At 61.0% G+C, this 11,786-nt stretch overlaps 1 protein-coding gene across 2 annotated transcripts; it reads left to right on the plus strand.

The window, feature by feature from the left end:
• Positions 1 to 128: 128 nt before the first annotated feature.
• Positions 129 to 10,198, plus strand: ALX3 (ALX homeobox 3). 2 transcript variants are annotated; one of them, XM_032303823.1, is made up of 5 exons: positions 129 to 500; positions 3,817 to 3,888; positions 5,586 to 5,902; positions 8,571 to 8,699; positions 9,057 to 10,198. In XM_032303823.1, the coding sequence occupies exons 1-5, from the start codon at positions 224 to 226 to the stop codon at positions 9,363 to 9,365; spliced, it is 1,104 nt and encodes a 367-aa protein (XP_032159714.1). In that variant the 5' UTR covers positions 129 to 223; the 3' UTR covers positions 9,366 to 10,198. The 2 variants fall into 2 exon arrangements, with proteins under 2 accessions (XP_032159714.1, XP_032159715.1); XM_032303824.1 differs by lacking the exon at positions 3,817 to 3,888.
• The last annotated feature ends 1,588 nt before the right edge of the window (positions 10,199 to 11,786 follow it).

Below are 11,786 nucleotides of genomic sequence, written 5' to 3' on the forward strand. Positions count from 1 at the left end.
GGCTCCTAGGGGTTAACCCGCGCGGGGCCGCACGTGACGTGGATGGTTCCAGCATTAAGTCAGAGGCGCGGCCCCCTCCCCTGTCCCCCGCCCCCCGCGGCGCGCGCCGCTCCCGGGGGCTCCGCGCCCCCGCGCCCAGGTCCCTCCCCCTTGGCGGGCGCTCACAGGCCGCACGGGCAGCGCTAGCCCCGGAGCCCCCGCGGCCTGTGCGCCGGGAGCCGGCATGGACCCCGAGCGCTGCGCGCCTTTCGGCGTGGGGCCCGGGCCCGGCCCCTACGCGGCCGCGGGGGACGAGCCACCCGGCCCGCAGGGGACCCCCGCCGGCGCGCCTCACCTGCACCCCGCGCCGTCCCGCGGCCCCCGCCTGACCCGTTTTCCAGCCTGCGGGCCCCTGGAGCCCTATCTCCCCGAGCCGGCCAAACCGCCCGCCAAGTACCTGCAGGATCTCGGGCCCGGCCCGGCGCTCAACGGCAGCCACTTCTACGAGGGCCCCGCGGAAGGTAACGCGCGGCGCGGGCGCAGCGCGCAGCCCCGACCCGCTCTCCTTCCCTTCCCCGGCTGGCCCGGGCCTTCCCACTCCCCTCGCCCGCTCGCCCAGCTCTCGACTCTTTGACCCTCTAGCCCCCCGCCACGGCCCCCTCGGAAGCCCCACCGGTGCCGGTCCCGGCCGGGCAAAGCCAGCGCCCCGAGTGAGGCAGAGCCCCCCGTGTCTCCCGTGGCTGGAATGGGAGGCGGGAGGTAGCGCGAGGGTGGAGCGGCGACGGCCCCGGGCCCAGTGAGACCCGAAGGCGACCGGAGGCGGAAAGGAGAAATCACGCTTGGCCGGAGTTGGCCTGGAACTGCCACCAACCCAGAAGCCCGGACGGGGCCCAGGGCCTGGGCGCCACCCTGAGCCCTCCGTCCCGATGCGGGGAGAGAAGCGCGCCTTTTGTGTGCGGCGCCCGTTCAGGGCCCTGAGCTTGGGCCCCGACCTGGAGTGGCCAAGCAGGACTCAGCCGAGGGCTGCGGCCTGTCCGCCGCCGGCTTCTCCTCCCCTGGCCCAGCCTCGGTGGGGAAGGCGCTGCCTGCGCGTTAGGCATTCGGCGGCGCGGCCGCGGCCGGTCGGCAGCGCCGGGCCGTTCTCAATACGGAATAACTGTGTTCTTATTTCTCAGACTAACCTGGCCTCCCCGTCGTTAAGCACGGTGATGGCCGCCTTTCCCGCAGTCTTGGCTTACTGGCCCTGGATCGTCACGGCTGGGGCCGTCGAGAGCAGCCCGGGCGGGCCTATTCCCTGGGCGCCTCGGGCTCCTGGGCCGGTGCCCCATGCGCCAAGGCCAGCTGGACCGCGCCAACTCCGGAGAACGCGCCTGAACGCCGGGGCCTGCCACACGGGCCGGCAGCCCGGCTGCCACCGCTGCACTTGCTGACCTGTATGGCGCCCGCCCCATCTGTGCTGCCACGGCCCGCACCATAGGCCCAGAGCTGAATGTTCTGAGGTCGGCCTCAACCCGTTGGTGCCTGGCCGGCCTCCACCGAATGGCCAGGCAGCTCGGGCCTTCGCCCAGCCGGGGCAATGGGAATGTGTCGGGAAGGGCGGGGAGGTGTGTGGGGGTCAGCGGAGGAAATGAGCGAGTCCGCAGAGCTTCGTGTCTGTGCCCTTTGAAAGAGGCTCTCCTGATAAAAACCATAGTTGGGACTTAATGAGAAGCAGTTGGCCTGGCTCCTCTGATCCCAGCCAGACGGCGGCGGCCGCGCAGCGCCATGAGCACGCCGGGGACAGGTACCCGGGCTGGCTAGGCGCGCTGCGTTCGGCAGGACTCACCCCACAGGCCCGCGTCCAGCTGGGCGCGCCGGATCCCGCAGGCACCGCGGGAAGGCCGGGACTGGCACACTGTGGAGAGCGCTGGGGCACAAGGAGCGGCGGGGCGCGGAGGGACCCGGCGATGGCGAGGATGTCAACAACGAAATGCGTAGAACTAAAACCGAAGAGTGTGAACAGCCACCAAAAATAAGGAAGAGGAAATTGAACAAAACAACGGAGAAGGAGAGGTAGACAAAGTCGGCAAGCAGTGCAGAATGTTAAGAAATAAACGGAGAGCGAACGGAAGAACAGAAGGAAAAAAGCAAGCGGAGGATCGAAGAACGATCGAACGAAGCGGGTAAATGGAGAAGGAGGGAAGGGACGAAGAAGAGTAGAAGCAGAAAAAATGAAAGGAGAAACAGGGAGATCTTAAAAGAGCAGAAAGCTGCAAAATGAGATCAAGTGGAAGAGGAAAATGAACGATTCAAGCGGAGCGGAGGACCGCCCAAACGAAAAAACAGGAGCGCAGCCTGGGACCCCGGCCGCCGCTCGCCTCGGGGGTGCCGTGGCCGGAACTCGGCAGGCGCAGTCCCCTTGCGTCCCTGCGGCGGAGCGGGGCTGCTGGGGAGGACCGGCCCCGGGGGACTAGGGCCACACAGTCTACCAAGTGGGAAGTGGCGGCAAAGGGGGAAACCGCCTTATTTCCCGGATTCTCAATTGACGGGCTACGAGCGTTTCCAGTTTAGACCAGTGAGCGCGCAGCTGCGCCGCATCTGCGGCGCGATCTTGCGGAGGCCCGGGCAGTCGCGCGCTGGAGAGCCTGGAGCTCCTCTCCGGCTCTTTGCGGTGCCCTTGACGGAGAGCGCCCAGCCCTGCCCTAGACCCGGGCCGCGTCGCGGCGGTGCCGGCCACCCTTTGAGCCCCGTGCGCGCGGCTGCTCAGAGGACCGGAGAAGTGCCCGGCCGTTCCTTCCCGCTCCGCCGGGGGCCGCACGGTCCGTTCCCTGGCTTGGCTCTCTGACCTGGGAACGCGCCCGCCACCTCGGAGGCCCTGAGCGGAGCACAGAAGGCCTCGCTCACCGCACTGGTCGCAGACCTCGTGAAGGATTCCAAGTTGGGGAGGGCCCCAAGCTGAGGCGTCTAGGCCAAAGGTGGAAACTCTGTCGAGAGCACAAGGGCCCACTGGGGTCCCGCACCCGGGGTTTATGCCCACAACGGCTTCAGGTTACCAGCCGGAGCTGCCAGAGCCCAGGCCTCTGCGAGCTCTGTGGATGGCGTGGGAAACAGCGCAGAGCAAGACTCCGGCCGTGGTTGAAAACCCGGTCCTCGGTCTGGAGGCCTCAGTGGACTCTGGCTGAGAGGGCAGTGGGGCTGTCGGCTGTCGTGGGGAAGCCCGGGGCTCTGGGGCTGGCAAGGTGCGGGAGAGCAGCCCAGCGAGGGAGCTGGAGGGAGCATGGTGGCAGCGTCAGAGGCTTTTGCCCTGGCTTCTGTCTTTCAGGCCCCACAGACTTCTGCTGTGGTGTTGCGGTTGTGCAGGCTGTGGACTCCCTGGTGCTGGGCCCCAGGATTCCAATTTCTGCCATGAACACTCCCCCTTTAACCACCCAGGGTCCCCACCAGGTGCAGGTGACCCCCATACACTGCCAGTACACCTTGAAAGTGCTTGAGGCCTCACCAGGCACCCTACTCCTTGCAACTGCAGACTCAAATCTTGGGGCTGCCTCTCTTTTCTTGACCGCTGCTCTTCTGGATCCCACCTCCCCTTTCCTCCCCTGAGCTTTGCTCTTCATGAGAAATTCTAGGAGGTGTGCCCGTCCCCCCAAAGAGGGGGGGGTGCCTGCTTCTCCCTGGAGATCTCCAGGTAGATGGAGCTTTCAGGCCCATGGCGATGAAGAGGGGAGAAGTACCCTAGTTCCCTGGGAGGGCTCTAGAATGGGCCGGCATAGGAGGCCAGCAGAGGCCAGCAGGCTTGGCCCCTTTTCTGGGTGGCTGTTCTGAAAAGTCCTGCCACGCTTTTATCTCTCACTCTGGCAGCTCAGAGCCCAGAGCTGGTCACTTCCTTTGGGCAGATCCTGTTCCAACAGACTCGGAAGGCCCAAGAGCCAGGTGAGCAAAGCCTCAGAACTTTGGAGAACCCCCTACAGTGATGTCATTGCTCCCCTCGCCCCCATCCCCTCGCCATCCTCACCCTTTTTTGCCTGGAGTCCAGCAGGACCTCCCTCTGAACCCAGGACTCCAAGAACTCCCTCTCAAACCTGCTAGAGGCAGGGTGTCCCTTTCCAGTCTCCCACTCCCCCTGACCATTTTCAATGATTTGGCTCAGCTTCCATGAGTCCTTCTTCCTAAGCGGCTGCCCATGGAGTTATCTCTAGAACCAAAATATGTTGGCCAAGAACGGAAGTTAGTGGCTGGAGCACTTTCTCCTCGATGCTCTGCCTGAGCTATGAGCCTGGTACCCGAGGGCAGGCCCCTGACCCTGCCAGGCCTCCAGGATCCTTGCACAGCCTGGAGCTTCCTGCACAGCCTGGGTGTCCTGGGAGGTCCCTGACCACCTTCCAGCTGAGGGGGACCCTGCCCAACTTGTCCTCCATAATGCAGATGGGGAATCATCAGAGCCAGAACCCAAAAATCCCATCTCTCTGGTCCCATTTTACCCTGATGACAACTGTGATCCTGACACCAAGTCCCAAGGAGGAAACTGCCTCTTGGTGCTGGCCTTCTGGGCCTCTTGGGGCTCAGACCCCTGCCTGGGATGGGCCAGGGCCAGGCCAGGACCCTGTGAGTCAGTGGGGCGCCTTTGTGGCTGTGCTCCTGCTGTCCCAGCGGGCTCTCGAGATTTCATGGCAATGCCGCTTGCCAGAGGAGTGGGCAGAGCAATCGGGGTGACCTATTTTTCACCATGACCGGGTTGTGGCAGGGCTCCACCAAGCCTCTCATGTGCGGGTTAGCGTGTCAGAGTGGGGCTGCTGGGAACTATGCCCAGCAGCAGTCAGGTCACCCCTCCCTGCTTGCTCATCCTGGGCAATGGGGGAGCCATCGGAAACTGCCGAGGAGGGAGGGACAGTCATTGACCAGGGTGATGGGGTTGGGAGCTGAGGCCTCTTTCGACACTGGTCCTCCAAGCCTTCACCCTCCTGCTCTCTAATGCTGGAGCTCAAATGTTGGGTCAAATATCACAATTTCTGGAGGAATGAGACAATGTCTTGGATGCTTCTTTGCCCCATCTTGTCCTTCATGTCCTGGGGCTGGGGGATTTGTCATTGCCCTGAGATTTGGGCAATGAGGCACAACGAGACCAGCCAAAGGGGATCTCTGAGTGTCCCTGTCTGTCCCCTGCCTGGACCTGGGACCAGAGGCAGGGGCATGAGGACCTGGGAACCACAGCCCCCGCAGTCAGGGCGAAGGAGGCACTTCCTGGCAGGGGCGGGAGATGCCAGCCACCCCGGGGGCTCACCCCCTCCTACCGCCTCTGTGCTAGGCCCTGCCCAGGGGGCCAGTCCTGGCACCCCCACGCCCTGTGGGCCACGCCACCACAAAGCGCTTCCCCGAAATGAACCCTCTTCTGGCCCCAGCAGATCCGCCCGACCACAGAGCACATGGTTCCCCAGGGCCCCCTGAGCTGGAGGCTCAGCACACAGGCCTCCAAATGCCAGGCTCCCATGCAGGGTGGCTGCTGGGACGAGGGAAGAGAAAGGAAGGGGGAGGCGGGGACTGAAGCGTCAAACGTTCTGCCCCCTCCCCCAGTCCACCCACAAAACCTCCTGGTTCGGTTTCCATCCTCCTTTTTGTGTTTTCCATTGCAGCTGAGGAGAAGGCCTCCAAAGCTGCCAGCTTCCCCCAGCTGCCCTTGGACTGCCGAGGGGGCCCCAGAGACGGGCCCTCTAGCTTGCAAGGCTCCCCGGGCCCTTGTCTGGCCAGCCTGCGTGTCCCTCTGTCCCCGGGACTCCCGGACTCCATGGAGCTGGCCAAGAATAAGAGCAAGAAGCGCCGGAACCGCACGACCTTCAGCACGTTCCAGCTGGAAGAGCTGGAGAAAGTCTTCCAGAAAACCCACTACCCAGATGTGTACGCCCGGGAGCAGCTGGCTCTGCGAACGGATCTAACTGAGGCCCGGGTACAGGTGAGGGCACCCCGGCCGTGGGCCTCTCTGGCTGCTTCGACCACCCCGACGGTAGGCCAGGCCATGGAAGGGCTGGAAGAGGTGGGCGCTGGTGCCATGCAGAGCCGCCTTTCCCTGGTGCCTGCCCCTGGCCTGCCACCCCTCGGCTCCCCCTCCATGCCCAGCTCCGCTGCAGCCCAAGTGCCTCATGGGGTAGTTGCCTCTGGCAGTTCAAAGACCTACCTGTGTGGGAGCCCTAGCTCTGCCACTTTCTAGCTGACCAGGTGACTTAGTGCATGTCGTTAAATGTCTCGATCTCACTTTGGATAGTCTTTGAGCATCAAGATGCAGCAGCCTTTCAGAAGCAGTGAAAGGCTGAACACATCCGGCAGCTCCTGAGGCAGCTGCCCAGAGCAGGAGGGTCCCCAATGGGGGGGGTCTGAGGTTCAGTGATGCTCAAAGCTATCCTGATCCAGCGATTTTCAGGCCCCCCAGCTCCCAGACACCTTCCCCACCCAACCAACTCTCCCCAGCAGAGATCAGGCCCCAGGGCTTCCCGGGTAAGGCTGTGGCCAGCTTCCTGTTGGGCGTGAGGGGATGGATGGATGCTGGGAACAAGGGAAAGGGAGAAGGAAAGTCCATTTCCAAGACACATCGGAGGTGAGAAAGAACAGGCAGATGGCAAGCAGAGGGTGGGGATGGGGAAGGAGGCTTCGGGAAAAGCTTGGCCCAAAAGGAAGATGGTGGTTGTTTCCGTGTGGTGTCCAGAGGCTCTCTGAGACCAGGCAGGAGTCACTGGGAGAGGGGTGGGATTTGGGCTTCTTGGGAGAGGTGAGGAAGTGACCTCTAGACAGAGGAAATTCTCTTTCCCCTTGCAGAAGAGATCTCATAGGGACAGAGCTCATACATAGCACACCCTGTATGGGACCTCCCAAAGAGGCCAGCTGCCTTCTAGCAGAGAAGGCCCCACAGCGGGTTTCAGCATAGGACCAGAGGTGCTTGGGCTCTTTCCCCCTTCTCTTCTGGGTCTTCCTGCTTTCATTCCCCCCACCCCACCCCAGGTGGCACCCAAAACACACTTCTAGGACTGTGCTCATAGAGTACCCAGGGCTGGGGCCAGCAGGGTAAGAGGCCGAGCATTCACAACAGTCCCAGAGCCCTTGAGCCACCGAAGTCCAGAACATCAAGTCTCCAGACCCTCAGCAAGCCTCTGGGGTAGGGTCCCAAAGGCCATGGCCGTGGCACTCCTTGGAGAGCTGGAGTACATCTCCGTACTCCTCTCCCAGGCCTTCTCCACCCCGAGGGGGTGCTGGGGCGGCTGTAGGCCCCCAGACTGACGCTTGAGGCCCCAGAGGAGGGCTCTTTTCTCTGACAGGAAAGTGACAGCCACCTGTAGGCCCTGCCCCACAGAGAGCAGTAAGCCACCACACAGAACAGAGCAGAGGGCCAGGCCCAAGTGCAGGGGGAAGGCTACGGTGGGGTCTGTAGAGACAATCAGGGATGGTGGGGAAGAATGCCCAGTGAAGCAGCCCCCTTCACTCACTCCAGACTCTTTCAGTTGCCCGTGGGGCAGGGAGAATAGAGAAGGAAAGGCCCAGCAGCTGGGCAGGCAGGATGGTCCCTCCCTGACCTTGCCCCAGGCCTGCTCTGGGCTCTCTGCCTCTGAGGCTTGGTGGGCTGGGGGTCTGCCAAGCTCCTTAACTGTCGTGGCTTCACCTGCCTGTGTGGGTAGGAACGGCCACCATGGGGGTGTGAATGAGGGGCTGAGGTGGGGCTCCTTACACACTCACACGCACACACACACATAGAATTTGTTGTGGCTCCCAGCTAGATCCCTAGAAAGCAAGGGGATGGTTTGGTTCGGTTTTGATATTGCCAACATCCAGCCCAGAGTCTGACACAGAAGTGTTTATTAAATGATAGAAACACAAAACACATGCATGGGGACCATAAACATAGAGCCGCAGGGCCCACAGATCCATCGCAGATGCACACATAAGCGCCCTGCACACGGGTGGGCGCCCCTCACCTGCCAGGCGCTCGCAGATGAGGGGAGGCACAAAGATTACAAAGCAGACAGTGGTAATTGGGTGGGGTGAGTATGAGAGAGATGCCCGTGTGACACCAGGAGATGTACGTGTGTGTGTCAGGGTGAGTTGGGCAGCCTTGGCAGGGGAGGCCCAAGCCAAGACAGGGGACTCTCAAGGTGGTGGATGGGTTCAAAGGCAAGCGGGCATGGGAAGCAAGTGGGGAGAATGCAGTGATACTGCCTCACTGGGGATGAGGCTGTAGGGAAGAGCGGGCTCAGGGCCCAGGGGTCTTCTTACGGAGCTGCCCAGGACAGATGGCCTGGGACTGGAGATGAGGTAAGGGAGGCCTAGGTGGGGCCCAGAGCCTCTGAGGCCACAGATCCCATGATACGCTTAGTGGCCCAAGCGGGCAGGAGAACCAAGAGAGTGACTTAGCCTGGTGTCTGAGGGTAATGGGGACCCAAGGGACCAAGAAACTCCCTCCAAAGTCAGAGCTTTCCTAGACCTCATTCCGGGCTCCCCAGCCCTGAGAACAATAGGAATTTATAGGCGGCTCAACGTCCTCCAGGCGGGAGCCAGCTCCATACCTTCCAGAAGGACACTACCACCCACCTCAGGGCCACTGTGTCACTCCCTCAGCCTCTCCCCTCCGTCCCCAGGTGTGGTTCCAGAACCGCAGAGCAAAGTGGCGGAAGCGTGAGCGATACGGGAAGATCCAGGAGGGGCGGAACCCCTTCACATCTGCCTACGACATCTCTGTGCTGCCCCGAACTGACAGCCACCCGCAGGTGACACCCCACCCGGCCCCACATCAGGGCCTGGCCCCCAGGAGACCTGAAGCAGCATTAGGGCTCTGTGGAACTGTGGGTAAATCACTCGTCCTCCACCAAGCAGGGCTCCTCCCTGTCTCATGAACGATGCCTGCCTAATGGCAGGCACCGCAGAAAACCTCACTTGGCGCAGTGGCAGGGGTCTCCTGGATTCCATTTTGAGGGTCAGGGGTAGGAGGGAGCAGATTCCAGACCCCGGTCAAGCAGAGCTTGCCGGGTAAGTTTCTGGAGTCCTAAGGGCAGAGACAGAACCCCCAAGTAAGGGAGGCAGCCCCTGGGCTATTGATTCATGGGCCTTCTTTTCTCTCTTTTCAGCTGCAGAACTCCCTGTGGCCCACTCCAGGTTCTGGAAGCCCCCCCGGACCCTGCCTCGTGTCTCCAGAGGGCATGCCCTCGCCGTGCATGTCTCCGTATTCCCACTCTCACGGGAATGTGGCCGGCTTCATGGGGGTGCCAGCTTCCCCTGGAGCCCATCCTGGCATATACTCCATCCATGGCTTCTCCCCGGCCCTGGGGGGTCACGGCTTTGAGCCTCCCCCAGATGGCGACTATAAGTCTCCAAGCCTCATCTCGCTCAGGGTGAAGTCCAAGGAGCCACCCACCCTACTGAACTGGACCACGTGATTGGTTGTGTAGACATGCAGACTACGCTGCCCACCCCGCTTTTCTGTTCCCAGCTGCTCCCACCCCATTCCAGCCTGGGGGCCAGAGAGGACATACCTCTGTCTCCAAGCCCCAGAGATGGTTCCCGGAGGCCCCAGGAGAGCAGCTGGGATACTCAGCCTCCTGCAGGGGACAAGCTAGAGTTTTTTTTTCTCTTAAAATAAGGTGGGGCTGCCCAGGACAAACGGGGCTGCAAAGCAGGTAGGACTCTTCCTACTACACACTGGGTCCCTTCATCCAACTCTGGGCTCGAGGAAGACACTTGCCCTGCTTCCTTCAGACTTTGTCTGAGTTTAAGTGTCACCCCACCAGCTGAAATGGCTGAATTGGTTCCTCATTCAGGGAACCCAGGAGAATAAGAGGATGGCAAAGGTTGAAGCTGGAAAAGCTCTCCGTGACTTAGGGGAAACCTGGCTTGCATGAGCATCTGGGGCCAGCCTTATTTCCCCCAACCACCACTAGGGGGCGAGCGCTCAGCATCTGGAGCTCACAAGGGTGCATAGGCTGTCCCTGGAAATGGTGCCAGGGCACTCCTGATCCAGCCTACCCCTTAACTCCTGCCCTGTGCTCCCTCTCCCAACATGCCACGGAGTCCTCTCCCCCTGCAAGGGGGCAGAAAGTCCCCCAGACACCACCAAATATTTGGATTCTCTTCAATGGGATAAGGCCAGAGCTATGCCATGGAAACTGTAGGCTCCCTTGGTTTACTCGTTAGATGTTGGTAAGAATAAAAGAGATTTCCACAGAGTCTAAGCCCCTGAGATCTCAACACCCCCTTTTGTAAAAAAAAAAAATAAAAAAAAAAAAAGTGCTGCCCAGCATACTAATAAAGATGGCAGTATTTTTTGGAACAGGCAATTGTGTCGGGCTTTGGCACTTGGTTAGCTGGTCTGTGCCCAGGGTTGTGGCTGGGCCAGGCCCTCCTGAGGGGCCAGCAGGGATCCTGGGGGCTAGGGGAAGGTAGGCCTGCAGCAGGGCCCCTAGGCTGAGCGATGCCATGCCTGGCCCTGTCACCTGCTCAGGATCAGCTGGTGTGGGTGGCAGGAAGAAGAGCCCAGCTCTAGGGCAGTTGGGCCCATGTGGAAGGGAAAATGGGGGACTGGGAATGGGAAGGTGAGTGGGAAGGCAAAGATAAACTTGTGGCTGAACTGGCAGTGGAAGTGGGGGGTGGAATGAAAGACGGGGGAGCCCACTGAGGGCTCTGGGCTCTCCTGGGCCAGAACCATGGGGGTGGGGCAGCCCCCTTCTCCCAGAAGCCCCAGGAGCTTGTCTGAGCTGTGGGGCAGAGACGAAAGCCAGGACTCTTTCTTGTGGTTTCAGAGTATTAGCCATTCTATCCTTCATCCCCACTTTCTGCCTTATCTCCAGAGCCTGGAAGGCAGGAAGAAAGCGGGCCTGGCCCTCCCACCCTCCCAGTAAACACAACCACATTGCTCAGAAGAGCTCAGCCTCAGCCAGGAGCCCAGCCACCACACCCCAGGCCTCCTCTTCCAGGCACAGAGAAACCCGAGCACACAAAGACACCAGTGCTGTGCTCATTCCCAAAGAGGCAGCAAGTCCCCATCAGGATCAGACCTTCCTCTAACAGTGTGGCTAGGTTCAAGCACCCTTCAGAAGAAACCAGTGTCTTCCTTCCCTTCCCTTCATTCAAGGGCCAGGCTGCGGGTGATTTCTCTCCTCTCTGTACTGACGCTGGCTCTGAGGTCCACATGAGAGCCGTGTAGCCATCAGGAAGGGAAGAGCTGAAGTAGTAGGGGCAGGCAGCCCCAGCACCTCCGAGGAACACAACCCCCCCTCCCCAACAACCCCCCCACCCCGCCCTTCACAAAGCTGGTCAATAATGACTGGGCTCAAACCCAAATTTCTAACTCAGGGCTAAGACCACTACACTCGAAGTTTCTGTACCCAAGGAGTGGCCAGCAAAATTCTGGAATTCTGTGTCACAAAGTCAGAGAGATGCAGAAAGATTAGTTTGTTCTACAAATATTTATTGAGTGGCCACTCTGTGCCAGGCATTGTGCTGGGTGCCAGAAACAGAACAATGGTCAAGAAAAAAACCACAATTCCCTCTCTCACATAGCTCTGCGGGGGGTCGGGGGTGGCAGTACATGGAGAGGAAGGGATCCGTGAAAGCAAAGCAAGCAAAAGGGAGGGATGAGAGAAGCCAACAGAGTAAAGCCAGCAGAGATCCACGCAGCAAGAGTGGAGGAGGCGGCTGAGGCTGGGAGCGAACCCTGCAGGAGGGAGGCCCTGGTGGGGGAGGGCATGGGGAGGCCAGAGACCAGCTACTGGCTCCCATCCAGGGGCATCTGCCCACAGCTCATATTTTTCTGGCCAGTGACAGCTAAATGAAGAGAAAGCTAACTTTACAACCGCCCACTT

The sequence above is a fragment of the Mustela erminea genome, chromosome 10 (genome assembly GCF_009829155.1).
Source record: "Mustela erminea isolate mMusErm1 chromosome 10, mMusErm1.Pri, whole genome shotgun sequence".
In the NCBI taxonomy this organism is placed as follows: domain Eukaryota; kingdom Metazoa; phylum Chordata; class Mammalia; order Carnivora; family Mustelidae; genus Mustela; species Mustela erminea.